This window comes from Alternaria incomplexa, assembly GCF_024043165.1.
Source record: "Alternaria incomplexa strain BMP 0042 chromosome Unknown scaffold_9, whole genome shotgun sequence".
NCBI classification, from domain to species: Eukaryota; Fungi; Ascomycota; class Dothideomycetes; order Pleosporales; family Pleosporaceae; genus Alternaria; species Alternaria incomplexa.
In genome coordinates, this window is record NW_026249858.1 from 1,474,974 (window position 1) to 1,489,279 (window position 14,306).

The 14,306-nt window shown below is 53.6% G+C and overlaps 6 protein-coding genes across 6 annotated transcripts; 3 read left to right on the plus strand and 3 right to left on the minus strand.

Annotated features, from left to right (window-relative positions):
* Positions 1 to 631: 631 nt before the first annotated feature.
* Positions 632 to 2,572, plus strand: J4E90_006851 (uncharacterized protein; the record flags this gene model as incomplete). The annotated part of the gene is made up of 1 exon (XM_051436393.1): positions 632 to 2,572. One exon carries the CDS (start codon positions 632 to 634, stop codon positions 2,570 to 2,572), a length of 1,941 nt encoding a protein of 646 aa, XP_051290187.1.
* Positions 2,573 to 2,933: 361 nt separating this feature from the next.
* On the minus strand, positions 2,934 to 4,841 carry J4E90_006852 (uncharacterized protein; the record flags this gene model as incomplete). The annotated part of the gene is made up of 1 exon (XM_051436394.1): positions 2,934 to 4,841. One exon carries the CDS (start codon positions 4,839 to 4,841, stop codon positions 2,934 to 2,936), a length of 1,908 nt encoding a protein of 635 aa, XP_051290188.1.
* A 905-nt stretch (positions 4,842 to 5,746) lies between these two features.
* Positions 5,747 to 6,832, plus strand: J4E90_006853 (uncharacterized protein; the record flags this gene model as incomplete). The annotated part of the gene is made up of 1 exon (XM_051436395.1): positions 5,747 to 6,832. One exon carries the CDS (start codon positions 5,747 to 5,749, stop codon positions 6,830 to 6,832), a length of 1,086 nt encoding a protein of 361 aa, XP_051290189.1.
* A 390-nt stretch (positions 6,833 to 7,222) lies between these two features.
* J4E90_006854 (uncharacterized protein) lies at positions 7,223 to 8,170 on the minus strand (the record flags this gene model as incomplete). The annotated part of the gene is made up of 1 exon (XM_051436396.1): positions 7,223 to 8,170. One exon carries the CDS (start codon positions 8,168 to 8,170, stop codon positions 7,223 to 7,225), a length of 948 nt encoding a protein of 315 aa, XP_051290190.1.
* Positions 8,171 to 9,236: 1,066 nt separating this feature from the next.
* On the plus strand, positions 9,237 to 10,258 carry J4E90_006855 (uncharacterized protein; the record flags this gene model as incomplete). Its single annotated transcript, XM_051436397.1, has 3 exons — positions 9,237 to 9,305; positions 9,354 to 9,699; positions 9,753 to 10,258. 3 exons carry the CDS (start codon positions 9,237 to 9,239, stop codon positions 10,256 to 10,258), a joined length of 921 nt encoding a protein of 306 aa, XP_051290191.1.
* Positions 10,259 to 10,368: 110 nt separating this feature from the next.
* On the minus strand, positions 10,369 to 13,968 carry J4E90_006856 (uncharacterized protein; the record flags this gene model as incomplete). Its single annotated transcript, XM_051436398.1, has 1 exon — positions 10,369 to 13,968. The coding sequence occupies one exon, from the start codon at positions 13,966 to 13,968 to the stop codon at positions 10,369 to 10,371; it is 3,600 nt and encodes a 1,199-aa protein (XP_051290192.1).
* Between the last annotated feature and the right edge of the window lie 338 nt (positions 13,969 to 14,306).

The window sequence follows — 14,306 nt, forward strand, 5'->3', positions numbered from 1 at the left end:
AGACGCCTCAACTTCGTCATTCCGCCACGCAAAGCGCAGCAACCACACGAGATGGACCATCTTCTTTCCCCAACCCACGGAAGCTGCCTTCTTCAAGCATATCTCGGTGATGATGTCCGAGATCTGGCTTTAGCGCGTCTCCGGGACCCTTATAATCCCACTTCCTCTCCCGTCTCTCCGTTTCTTCTTCACCCAACCACTCAACGGCAACAGTACCATTGGACAGTTGCTTCTCTTGCACCACTTCTCTACTCAGTTGGTACGTGTCTCTATTATTTCTCGTCCTGACCCTTGGTCTGCACCATGCCAGCACTCGAACCCCTTCGACTTCCTCTTCCATCCGATGCTGCTCAGGGCATGTATACTGACACACCACAGGGTCACATCATACCTTTGAACTGCAACCTCAGTCGAAATCCTATCCTGCCTTTTGGTTGAGTAGCTCGCCTCGTCTTGCTCTTCATCAACAAGTGCTGACGCACATAGTCGATCCTTCTTACCGATCTGAGCCGTCATCGTCGAACTGAGCTGCGGTTGAATACCACTGCCGGTATGTCTTCTCACCTTCCTCTTTCCTCTTCTTTCCGACACAGTATGAACCTTCATTGACGCAAAGCAGAGCTCCCCGACCATGCCTCGCTCCACCCTCGTCGTCGCGAGTGCAGTCCTCGCACTCCTATCTCCCCTCGCCCAGGCCAAGATCAAGAGCGAAATACGCACGTACCTCTTCACCAGCGACGACTGCAATGGACCAACTATCGGCGGCAACGAGGACCTCAAGGTTAACAAGTGTCACGACATTGTCAGCGGCGCCAACAGCATGAGGCCTTCCACAAACAAGCACCAGGAGTGGCTCAACCAGATCAACCTCGGACAGCAAGAGTGCTGGGTCGCCACATACAAGCATCACGGCTGCTCAGGCTACCCATCAATTGCCGAAGAACTCCCCGGGGCCATCGATCAGTGCTTGTCACCAGACGAACAGTTTCTCTCCATAATGTTTGGATGTCGAGACATGAAGTCAGAGAACTTTACGACTACCGTCGTGGTGACACCACCCACCATCGTTACCGTAGCTCCGCAGCCGATCTCAACTCCCTACATTACGGTAATTGAACAACCGGCCTCAACCACCATTACGGTAATTGAACAACAGGCCACAACCACCATTACGGTAATTGAGCAAGCGAAGAATACCGTTACTGTCTATCAGCAGCCAAACAATACCATTACCGTCTATCAGCAGCCGATCACAACTTCCACCGTGGTCACCGAGGTTGGGGTTGTTGGCTATCTCACGACATGGATGCACGCCGGCAGCTCCTTTACCAACTACGTCTCTACTATCTTGACGACTTCCACCAAGACTTTGTATTCTACGAAGAGGACCGTCCCCACCTCCATGGTGACTATCATGCCGACCTCCATAGAGACTATCACCCCGATGCATACCGGAACCGTGCTTCATAGCTCTCGGCCCCATACCGTAACCGCCTATGTCGAAGACAGCCACTACCCGCGCGAGCGTCGCTCCGACCCTCAGCCCGAGGCCCATGCTCTGGAGCCACGCCGCAGGAGCAAGTGGAAGGGCCCTCGGATTGGTGTATGGATGAAGCACCCTTGGTCCCAGGCGGTCATCTGCTACGAATGCTACGCCAAGGCTCATGACAATCTGTGGAAGTTCGAGTGCCGCTCTGGACCGAACAACCCCGTCTCATGCGAGGGCCCGGTACCTGATCCCAACGAAACCGTCACCGTCACACATACTCCAGATGTCACGGTAACCCAGGGTGCAGCGATCACCAGCATGTCAGTCGTTACAGTAACAGCTGGGCATGCGATTACAACGGTCATCGGCGGCAACCCAATTCAGCCAATGCAGACCATTACGCTCGGCCAGAAGGAAGCCGATCTAGAACGCCGCTCATTCCACAGGGCCGTCAGATTAACCCACCCGTGGTATCCTAACACAGAGATGTGCGCAGATGCTGAATGGGAGGAGCGGGGATCGAAGGGATCAGAAGTCCGAATCCAAAAACCCAAGGAAGACATGAAGAAGTGCACCCCGAAGCAGCAAGTGCAGTTTATCGACGCCACTCCAGAGACGAAGACTGTCGAACTCCCTTACTCTACTGTCTCTGTGATCTTCAGCACCTCCACGGTTTATCCTCCCGCTATCGTCACCGTCGCTCCTCCGTCCGTCGTCACGGTCATTGGCTCTCAACCCGTGGTTACTATCACCACCATCTCGGCTCCTGCCATGGTCACCGTCACTCATAAGTTCCCTCCTGCAGCCGTCACCACAACCATAATCGCCGCCCCCGAGCCACCTTGCACCACCGAACCCTACTCCATAAAAACCGTCTACGTCGACCCTGAGCCACCCTGCACCACCACCCCCGTACCTGTTTCCATCACAACCACAACCGTCTTCGTTGACCCCGAGCCACCTTGCGATACGGTCACCGTCGCCCCCGAGCCACCCTGCGACACGGTCACTGTCGTCGGAAGATCTGCGCCCACGCCCTACACCACCTTCTACTCAAAGCGCCAACAGCTGCGTGATCTCTGAGTTGTCTCTGACTTGTCGGAGTAAAGGAGGAGGACTGCGCTGGGTTGATGATGTTGTCAAAGCATGATTCTGTTTGTATTGTTTAGTGTCGTTTCGTTAGTTGAAGTATGATTGTTGGGCCCAAGGCCACGAAACTGCTCTTGCTCTCTTCTTATATGATATCCATACGCTGTTCATATTTCGCATCGTTTGATGTGATTCCATCTTCTTTTTGCGCCTCAGTCATTGGTAGCTTACGGTCTAGTACTTGGGAAATACCTCGCTGGCTCTTTTTCGTTTACTCCATCTGATTCATCTCAGTGGGTACATAATACATTGGTGCTATTCCCACCAGAATTCTTCCACTACATTCCACTCCAGACTAAAAGAACGGCGAGGAAGAAACACTCGAGAACAAGTCATCCCAATCCACCAAATCAAGCTGTATCGCATCATTCACATGAGAAGAATGCTGTTGCTCCCCGAATCTATCCGGGGGCAAATCTTGCAAAGACTCCACCGCACTCTGGCCACCCACACTACTTCCGTACTTCTCTCCCGTATCCCCAGCATCCCGATACTTCTCCAAAATCTGCATGAGCGACTCATATAACTTCGCCGCTGCCAGTGAATCATCCCTCGCATCAGCAATCATACGCAACCCTTTCGCTAGATCGCGGTCTTCTTGCAGCTCAGCATGTACTTCACCCGACCTATTGACACAAGCATCCATGAGCAAAGCGATGGTAGCGATGAATATACTATACAGCCCCGCCGGAGGCCGTTGGGGCCGTCTCGCAAACGGGTGCCGCGACTGCAGTAGTTTCGTCTCGAGGTATATAAGCTGCCGGGCGGAGTACAGACACGCAGTGCGCGACGAAGGCGTCGTTGAGGTACCCGTCGACGCAGACGGACGTGTCAGCGTAGTAAGATGCAATTTACAGCGCTGAGTGTGGATGAGCGTGTTGAGGAAGTAGGCTTGGATGAAGACGTGGTTTGGCTTCTCAGAGGAAAAGATATTGTCGTAGTAGTCTAGTAGGAAGAACGCGGGTGTTTCGTGCGTTAGTTGTACGAGTTGGTGGTCCATGGTCATGAGGTGGGCGGAGCGTTGGAAAGGGTCGGAGGTGACTTGGTCGACGAGGGTGCGGGAGATTTCTGCGAGCCGGATGCGCTGCAGGAAGTAGGACATGTCTGTTTGGTGGGAGAGGGGGAGGGAGGGTTGGGGTCCGGTGGCGAGGAGGTCGATGTCGTTGATGTTCAGGGGTTTGTTTACGTGGAAGTGGAGAGGGTTGGTTTGGTAGATGCCGCCGCTGGGTCCGCCGTATCGCGCTGCGAGGAGCCTGGGTGAAGTGGTTAGTCTGCTTTGTAGCTTCCATGTACCGAATTCTCGAGGAGAGACGTACCAATCCGTTGCAGTTAGGTACCACCACACTCGGCGGCCAACCTCTGCTTTGAGTGTCTGGGCTGCATCGGCATTGAATACATGGTCGATCCGGTGAAGACCCATTTCCCGACATAGCAACAAGCCAGTTGATATTAAGGAGCGATATCGTAGCGATACACCTTCTATGTTGCACAAGACGTATGACAAGATTATGATGCCTTGTATAGCCTCCAGAGCCAGTGAGGGCCCCTCTTGCAATGTCTCGAGTACAGTATATGTGGCCTTAATCCAAGTGGACGTCTGAGAGCGGGCTTGGGTCGAGGACAAGAATAGGGGACGTTCTCTGTTCAGTCCGTCCGGCATACTCCATACATGCGTTGTATGAGCGATGATACTTAGCAGTAAAACGACTTTGCTGGGATGAACAGGCTCACCGCTTTCGATTGGACGGTATGTTTCGTTCAGGACGGCTGGTAAAGAAGGGGTGTGCGTTACGTGTTGAATATAGTTGAGCTCGGTGATGTAGATGTCGAGGAGTATGGTGGCTTCTTCCTTTAGCGGGAGCCATATACATGGTGTTAGTCTACCGAGTTGCGTTGTGTAAGTCAGTTTTGGTGGTATTGTGCGGATCTGACCGATCTTGAAGGTAACATGGTTTGTGGTAGACAGTTCGAAAGAGCTCTGACTCATGGAGACGCCTTCGAGATGTTCTACCATGTCTTTCGTTTCTTGGACATTGGAGGGTTGGTTCATCTCGATTTCGACTCGAACGGGCTCAGAATCGAAGGCCGTTCGAACGCCTTCGCTGTCGTCATTGCCGGCCTGCAGAGGAAAGGTAGTCTCTTGTGCGATACGTTCTTCCAGCTCCTGCACACGAATATGGAGTGCAACCATCTCAGCCAACATGCCAGGTCTTCCGGTTGAAGATAAAGGTGTCTGGATGCTCTCATGTGGCTGTTGCTGTGTGAGCGAAGCCCCGATCGAGACTGGTGTCTGAGGGCCTTGAGCTTCGCGTGCCGCTGGCGTAGGATCGAATTGACACGTCTTTCCTCGCGACCTGCAACTTGTGCATGGCAGTGGTCGATCACAGCGAATCTTGCGCGACCGGCAGAAGTTACAGGAGTACTGTCCTTTGCGATTGGAACGTTCTCGCTCGCCGGCAGCTGGCATGACGTTTCTTGAAATCCTGGTAGACAATCGCAATGAGAGAACAGTGGCAAGAAATCAAGAACCATATTCTCTAGACTGGGGAGGAAGATGGTTGGTCACATGAGGTATGTCTGCAGGTGGGTGCCAAGCATACCGCGGGTATTCCGCGGAATACCCGTCAACGGAGAAGCGATGCTGACAGCATATTCCTACCTGGGACTACGCCACTATGGTCACAGAGTCGATCGTAAGCTCGAAGGATTCAGGAAGCAGGAGATCTGAAACGGATTGACCCTGCAGACGGTAAGGATTCCATGGGAGCGTACTTTTCAGTTCACTGGGAGGGTGGCGCTTTCGGGTCTTGATCGTACGGGCCTGCTATCCTTCTCTTTACGACATGAATGAGCTGACCTGGAGCTGCAAGGGATACTGGTAGCAGGTGCGACGCTATTGAAATCCATGTGGTAATAGGACAGATGCAGATAGATGGATTTAGAAGTGCGATGCATAGGTGTGCGAGCCATGGCAATTGCGAGACCAGACGCCGACATTCACACCAGTCATGTTCGCCAAGGCGCAGCTATCATCTGACTCGCATCCAAAATAATTCCATCCTCCACTTCCACCACATCTTCCCCTCCACCACAACACCAATGTAACCGATGTCATTCATCCCCCGCCATGCCTTCCCGCAAATCCCATCGCTGCCCCGGTCCTACTTCCTGGGCCACCACAAAGCCGGCCTGGCGAAGATGAAATCCCTCCTCTCCTCCATCGACCTAGTAATCGAATGCCGCGACTATCGTGTCCCACTCACCTCGCGCAACCCTCTATTCGAAGATGCGCTGGAAGGGAAAGAGCGAGTTATTGTTTATACGAAGAGGGATCTGGGCGGTGGCTCGCGCGATAATCGGAACGAAGATGTCATTGCGAAATGGCATCACCCTACTACGACAATGTTTGTGCGGAACGGGAAAGAAGCAGAGGGCGAGATTAGTGGAAGGAAGAGCGTGATCAAGCTCCTGGATATCCTGCGCGAACATGCGCAAAAGAGGTGGAAGCTAGTCGGCCACCGCGTCATGGTAGTAGGCATGCCCAACGTGGGTAAATCCACGCTCCTCAACGCCCTGCGCGCCCAAGGAATCGGTCGAGGCAAAGTCGCAGCCACCGGCGCACAACCGGGTGTAACGCGCAAAGTAAGCAGCAGCGGCGTGAAAATCATACCGAGCGAAGACGACATGGAAGCAGCGGAGGCAGCGGCGAAGAAGAAGCTTCAGGGCGTTGGAGGAGGTGTATATTTACTCGATACACCCGGTGTCTTCATCCCGTATGTCCCCGACGCAGAAGCCATGATGAAACTAGCACTCTGTGGCTCCGTCAAGGATACCATCATTGCGCCCGTTATGCTCGCAGATTACCTGCTCTACCACCTGAACCTCCAGTCGCCGTCGCTATACTCCGAATACGCGTCGCCTACTAATGACATCATCGGGCTCCTTACTGAGATCGCGAAGAAGACTGGTAGATTGGGCAAGGGCGGGGTCATAGATACAGAAGCGACGTCGTTGTGGATGATTCAGAAGTGGAGGCAAGGCAATATGGGACGCTTTCTGTTGGACGAGGTGGATGAGAAGAGTTTGGTGAAGGCGAAGATTGATGAGGAGGGGCTTACGCCTAGCTTTAACCAGGCGAGGAAGGCGGAGCGGGAACGCAGGAGAGAGAGGAATAAGGCGAGGGGGGAGAAGTAGGATGGTGAGGAGGAGTGTCGGTGGGCATGTGGCACGGGTTGCGCAAAGCGTCTAGTACAGATGTTTAATGTGACCACAGCTTAATCGAACCACGGCTTCGAAGGCATGTCCGCCATACTCATGCTCTGCAATCGTTCTCTACCGTCTTCATAACAAAAGACGGTACAGTTGGCCTATAATCCAGACCGAAGTCCTCATCTTACAACGCAACAACCCCAGCGAAGTCATCAAATTTTCCTTGAAATCCTTCTTTCCCATCCTCCAAACAAATCTGGGCGTAACACCCCATCTTCTTACACAGCTCCATCAACGAAACTTCCCCCTCACATGCCGTAGCCCGCTCCAAGTTCACGAAAAACCACAACACGCAAAACAAATACATTAATCCGCTCAAATAGCCCCCACCGGACCCCCCACATCAGTTCTACCAAGCATCCTATTATACGGCGGCGGCTCATCATGATACGGCGGCGGTTCCTCCGTATGAACAGCCATCTCATACATCCTCGGCGCAGCATCCAATTCGTGGTATGCCAGCGGTCCCGGCCCAGCTTCGAATACATTAGGAGGTTCGGTTGGAGCAGCCTGCCAATCCGTGACTACTTGTACGGGTTGTGTGCAAGCGATGCCGGACCACTCTCTATCCGCACACCTTCCCGTGATCTCGATTTGCAGTTCGTATTCTAGATTCAGGCCGTAGCTAGTGAAGCTTGGCGCGATGGTGTTATTATTGTAGTCTTTTGCGAGTTCGATGTTCGCTACGTCGAGCAGGTTGAGGCCGTCGTAGAGGGGTTCGCCGTCGCCTGTTTCATACTTGTGGTCGCAGAGGACGATGGTGCGGCGGTCGGTGTGGTTTGTTACTCGGCTGGGGTGTTTGAAGAACGCTTCGTTGGGGAGGAAGACGTTGATCTTTGCGTTTAACTGCACTTTTAGGCGCCGGATGAAGAGATCCGGTGGAGAGGGAAGGGACTCTGAGCGTTTGGTGTGTTGCACTGTTACGACGGCTGGGAGGGGAGATCCGATGACCAGGATGTTACCGGGAGTGGCGAAGACGTTGAATTGGGCGTAAGGGATTTCTGCAAAGGACTCAATGCCGAAGAGGAGTTCTTTGTCGGCAAGTTTGTCTTTGAAGCGGCCGAGTTTGCTGGAGTTTTCGCCGTAGTTGGGGAGGAGTTTGCGTGTCCGAATCAGCTTCGCTGCGCTGCAGTGTTTGGGTAGTTTGGTGCCGAAGTTTAGGTCGGGTTGCAGGAGAGAGCGGTCGTAGGGGGGCGCTGGTGGCATGTAGGTGATTTCTTGTCGGACCCGCACTGGTGGTGTGCCGGGTAGATCGGACTCCATGTACGCTTCTAGGTGGTACACGACCCGTGGACTTGTGGGTGTGGGACCGTTGAGTGTTGGAGGTAAAGGGAATCCAGGAGAATGCTGGAATCGGGGGTGGTTCCATTGGTCCCCTGGATGAAGCCATACTCTACCTAAACGTAGGTGTACGAAGTCAGTACATGTCTCACATGCAGTTCGTACAGCGATATTTCTTACCGGCGGGAGGTGGTATCGTAGCATGGTTTCCAAATGTGAAGGAGAAAGGCAGCTCAACTCTGGCAGGATCTCTCCCGTTGTTGGCGCGGAGGTGGAATTCATCGGCTGCGATTTCGTGTATGTAGAGGAATTGCGAAAGTCCATAGAACTCAAGATGCACGCTTCTTTGGTGGGCGTCTTCAACAGCAGAGAAGCCTTTTAGACTTATGCTTATGCGTTTAGGTTGTGATGTGGGCACCACGATTAGCTGGCCTTGTACGCAGTCCCCGCTTGTGTAGGTCGGTGGCGGATTGAGCACTTCGATGTAGACGGGATTGTCTCTGCGATTAGTTCGGCTGCCGCTCGCAGCTATTGCTAATACCATGATCAGCTGACGGACGATGGACGACTGTATGATAAGAATAGGAGAATGATTGTGGTTATGGGAAACAATGGCATTGTATAAGGCTGCCCACGGGGTCAAGTATCGACGGCGATGTCGCTTCGGTGCCGCCCCTGTTCCTCGGGACCTGCCATACCAAGCCCTAGGGTGTCACGAGTTAGAGCCGAAGTTCCATCTTGGTATTCAAACCCGGGTTTGATTGTCCTGGACGCCCTATGGGCCTAAAGACCCGCGTATCAGCACCGGTGGCTCAGCCTCGATGCTTCGACAAGCAATACTCGCGAGATCGCCGTCAAATCTCCGTCTATCAGGCCTGCCGTGGTGTTGCAGGTGTCTTGCGCGATGACGAGGCGCTTTGTGGTGATGCTCATTGGTGGTGTTGGCGGCGCCGGGGTCGTGCCGTCATCGATGGAGGGCGCGACTCGCGACTTCTGGACTTTTTGACTCTCTAGCAGCCCACGCCCGTCCCGACCAACACGACCAGCCATGTCGTCTAACTACACCTGCACAGCCTGCTCCAAGGCCCTATTGAGGTCCTCTACCTCGCTGCTCCAGGTACACAGCCACGATCCCTTCTCCAAAGCGGATAATTGACTCTCGTAGCGAACGAATCGAGCGTCTCTGCGCCAAGCACGTCGAACAATCTCCACCACCTCACCCACCGCCTACCATGCCTCGCAAACGCTGTCAGCAGATGTCAGGCCTGAAGCGATCAAGAAGCCGCATCCCGCTGTGGCGTCGGGCGTGACTGGCCTCGCCCAGAAGCTGCGCGAAAAGGCACCACTCATGACCGAGACGTACGTCGCATACGGCGCAACACGGGACCTCATCAAGGAATGCACGAAGCCGGGTGAATACAAGATACCCCAGGCGCTGCTAAAGCGGGGCGAGATACCCGTCGACGAGAATGGTGTGCACCTGGGCGAGGCCGAAGGATGGTGGTATGACAGTAAGTACTCACAATGAGGATACCCAGGCCCTTCGCTAACACATTTTGCACAGCCCTCGGACTCAAGCCAACTTTTTCGAATTGGGCCCAAATCACCTTCATCCACATGTACATGCTACAAGTCCGCTTCCGCATGTTCCCCCAGTCACACGCACCGGTATGGATCCAGCACCTCACCAACCAGGCCTTCTACGCAGCCGAGGACAGACTGGTCATATGGCACAAGTTCAACGCCAATTCGCTACGTCAGAAGCATCTCAAGGATATGTTTTCGCAGTGGCGGGCGGTGCTGCTGTCGTACGACGAGGGGCTGATGAAGGGCGACGCTATGCTTGCGGCGGCTATCTGGCGTAATCTGCTCGGCGCAAAGGAAGATGTTGACTTTGAGAAGCTGGCACAGATTGTGGGGTATATGAGGAGAGAGCTCAAGAGGCTGGATAGTGCTACGGATGATCAGGTGGCGGATGGGACGTGGACGTTCCGTGGTAGCCCCGGAGACGAGGCGCCTGTTGTTAAGGCGCCGAGTAGGATGATGGCGGCTGAGACTTCCAAGGCATGAGGAACGAACGGCATGAATGGGATGTAAGAGAAGAACCATGTATCAACAATATGTATTTATCTTATGAGAGATGCGACATGGAAATCAGCCTGTTTACGTTCATTCGGATATTACTCATGCGCCTGCATACTCAAGCTCAACGCCTTCTGCAGCTCTTCCTCGTCTTCACCCTCACTAGCTGAAGCTCGACCTTTTCCTTTACTCTGATGGTGCGCCTCTAAAAGACTTTGCTTCTTGACATACTCCATCACAATCTCTTCTTCCGTCTTTTCCTCCATTGTCTTCTCCCCTCGGTGCTGCGCCTGGAACTCACCTTGTGTGGTACCTGCAAGATGACTAGAGTCATATGAAGGGGGTCGATGGGCGCCTGGCGATCCATCACTCGTTGTAGCTGCCATTTGCTCTGATGTTCCTGCCCGCCCCCTATCGAGATCTTCCCATCCATTGTCTTCGTTCATCTGACGCTGTTCCTTCAGACTTTGCGCCATGGCTTGCTTCAGCTGCTTTTCGTATTCCAGGGCTTCTCTTGAGTGTTGCTGCGCTTCGACTTCGCTGGAAGCCATCGCCTGGAGTAGTTCCTCACTGGATTCCGCTTCAGCGCCTGCGCGGGGCGTATCTTGTACTGGCTGATGGATAGACCCGCTGGTCTCCGCCGCTCCGAGCGGTACTTCAGGTTCGGTACCCGTAGTATGCGAATTGTACTCCGAGGTGAGTGTGGCACTTTCAAGATCTTGGATAGAAGCATCCGCAGACCGGACTGAATCCGTAGTAGACTCATCAACCGCCTTCCCCTTCCGCTGCGCATCAAGCACATCCTTCATCATCTCGTCAAGCCCATCTCTCTTCTTCAAATACTTCTGAATCAACCCCCACCTCTCAACAACATCCTCCTTCTCCTCCTCCCCACTTTGCACCCACTCCTGATACCCCTGCGCCGTCCTACTCGTAACAATGTACGTCTGCACACTACTCCCAAACCTCTTCTGCACCTCCTTATGCACCCCCTTCATCATATGACTCGGTATCCCAAACAGCGCCGCCCCCGGTTTAGCTATGAACCCCCCAATCCCCTTTCCTACGCCCTTGAAGAAACCACTAGCGCCTTCTTTCTGAGCACCCTTCCAGGGCTGTGTAAAGAGGCCGGTGACGCCGTCGTACCAGCCGAAACCGAATTCGCGGCCTATAGCTACCATGCCAGATTTTAGGTCAGAGACTTTTTCTTGGGGGCGCACGGTGGTGTCGTTCCAGAGCTTGGGCGCGTTGTGGAAGCCTTTTGTTATGCCGACGGATAGTTCCATGGGGGATTGGACGCCGGCTTTTACGATGCGTCCGAAGCCTCTGCTTGTTCGTAGGCCAGTGGGGCGCAGCATGTCATTGTCTTTGCTAGAGCTGGATGCTACGCTGGGAGTCCGAGATGCCGGAGTGGGGAGGTTGGGGGTGGTCTGAGAGCGGGCAAGCGGTTTCCGCTCCATTGCACTGGAATGGGGGTGTTGTTGTGAGCTTGATGAAGTGGAGCTCTCTCCTAATAGCGACGGCTCGCTCCTCTTTGCGGCGTTCCGTACTGAAGTGTCAGACTGCTGTCTGCTAGGTCCGAAAGGAGCTTGAACTGCCTTCGCCGTCTCTGAAGGCATTTCAGCTATGCCCATACTCATGCTGCCCAACGTCCTAAGTATCCCCATACCGAATCCAGATATAGGCTCCAGAGGGCCTTCATCGGTCTCATACTCCTGTGCCCTAAAGAGCTTGAGGTCATGGAAATCCAAAAGACCGGCATTGGCCAATGTGCAGGTGGCAAAAGCGCTAAGTCTGATTTGAGTGCGTTTAATGCGCCATACAGCTACTCGAGATGGTGCAAGGTTGCAACGAAGTCGGTCGGGGTCGAGATACTGGTGGAATGATTGAGCGCCCATATCGCTGCCGCGCTCCGTAGCGATCTTGCTTGCAAGATCTTTGGCACGTTCGAGACTTTCGGGCTTTAAGCAAAAGTTGATAGCATCTGCTAATTTGTCCGATGTAAGTTGCCGGTAGGGAATTGGATCGGGACCGGCACCAGCTCGAGCGATCATTGCTCCCCAGAAAGGTTGGTCGCCGAAGAAAGGAATCACCAACGTAGGTCGGCCTGGATTAGAGATACAAGTCAGCTTTCGGTCGGTGTTAGTTCTGTAGGCGAAGAACTTACCTGCCGCGATGCCTGCCGCTGTAGTCCCCGCGCCACCATGATGAACGACGCATTCGACGTGCTTGAAAAGCCAGTCATGCGGCACATTGCCCAGCATAAAGACATTTTCAGGAACACGAAGTTCCTCGGCCCCCATACCTCCCCAGCCCTTGGAAAGCAGTACACGTCTTCCGCCTGCAATCATTTTCGTGGCCTCGAAGATTAGTTCGGTCATGGCATTCGGATCGTCCAAAACGATACTTCCGAATCCAATGTACACCGGCGGTGGTCCATCATCAAGGAATTTCTGTAGCTCAGGCGTAGGAATGTAATTAGAGGCCAGATTCAAGAAGTAGAAACCAGAGATGGATATATGAGAACCCCAATCTTTTGGTTTCGGAATAAGAGCTGGAGACCAGCAGTATGTATGAGGAACTTTGAGGCGCTGGAGCATTCCTGGGGCCCAGATCATACTCACGGGCTCTAGGCCGAGGCACTTGGCGCGAAACCGGTTGATGATGTCGCCTAAGCCTTGCCATGAGAGGGCTTCGATCATAGCGTAGCTGATGTAGTTGGTGAGTTGAGTATCAGCATTAGAAGATTGAATGTTCGCCAGAGGGTGGGGAAAGGCCTGGGTAGGAGAATATGGCATGGTGAACATGATATGAAGGGGTATTCCCAGCTTCTCTGCGCAATGAATATGCGCAAAGCTTGGTGGGTTGGCAATGATACAATCCGCGACGAAAGGGAAAGAACCGGCGTCGTTTGCGGAGCGATCTGAACCGTGGTCGTCGGACATCCCATCACCCGTTTCGTAGCACGATCGCCAGCAGCCTTGAATGTATTCCGCGACATCTCTTCTTCGACGGCCGACATCTCCACTTGCTAGACTGCGGAAACCGGGCATCAATCCAGGATTCTTGACCATGAAAGCCATCAGCTGGGAGGGGTCGCCACCGATGCTGAAAAACTCCAAGCCGTTCTCTTCTACAAACTTCTTGAAAGTAGGATGAGTTGCCAAACGAACACGATGGCCATAGGTCTCTTTCAAGACTTTCCCGAGAGCAACGAAAGGTTGCACGTCTCCGCGCGAGCCAACAACCTGGATAACCACATTCAGGGCTGGGGGTGGAACTCCTTCTTTACCTCCTAATGAAGGTGGGATGTATGCAGGGGGAGGCGGGCTGCTATTTTGAACACTCTGAACGTGTTCGCGTAAAGCTGGAGTAAAGACTTGGGATAAACGTCGGTTGAGCTGGTTGATGCGGATGTTGACACGGCCGTCTTCGGTGACGCTTGCGCTGGTGCCTAGGCCGTCTTTTTCGTTCCGAATCTCGCCATAGATGTCGCCATATGGGGGAGGCGGAACTTCTTCGTCGGTCGCATCTGGAGTGACGAGGTCGGTCGTTTGCAAGGGAGAGTCATGTCTCGTTGATCCTGCGGTTTCAGTCTGGACGGCAGAAGCAGCAGCTTGTGCTTGTTGAAGCATTGCATGCTGCGCGTTGGTCTCCGATATAGAGGCTTCATCTTCTAGGTGAGGCTGCGTGGTCATGGTGTCAAGGAGAGGATATGGAGTGCACTATTCTGGCCATCCAAAGCAGGGGCGACACCAGTAAGTACTCCATCGTCGAAGAGCGGCTTACGCCCTGGTGGAGGCATCGCATGAGTGCATTCGTGTATACCAGTTCTCAATGATGCCAAAGTCATCTTAGTGGTAAGCATTGCGCGTGCGAAGGATTCGACTGCGTTCGCGGGAGGCTGAGGCAGGACCAATGTGGTAAACCTTGCGAGCTGAACACGGGAAGTTGGACCCCGTAATTACGTCATCACCATCAACAGCCTCCACGGGCACGTATACGTATCACCCAACTGCAGAACCCATGCCATGAT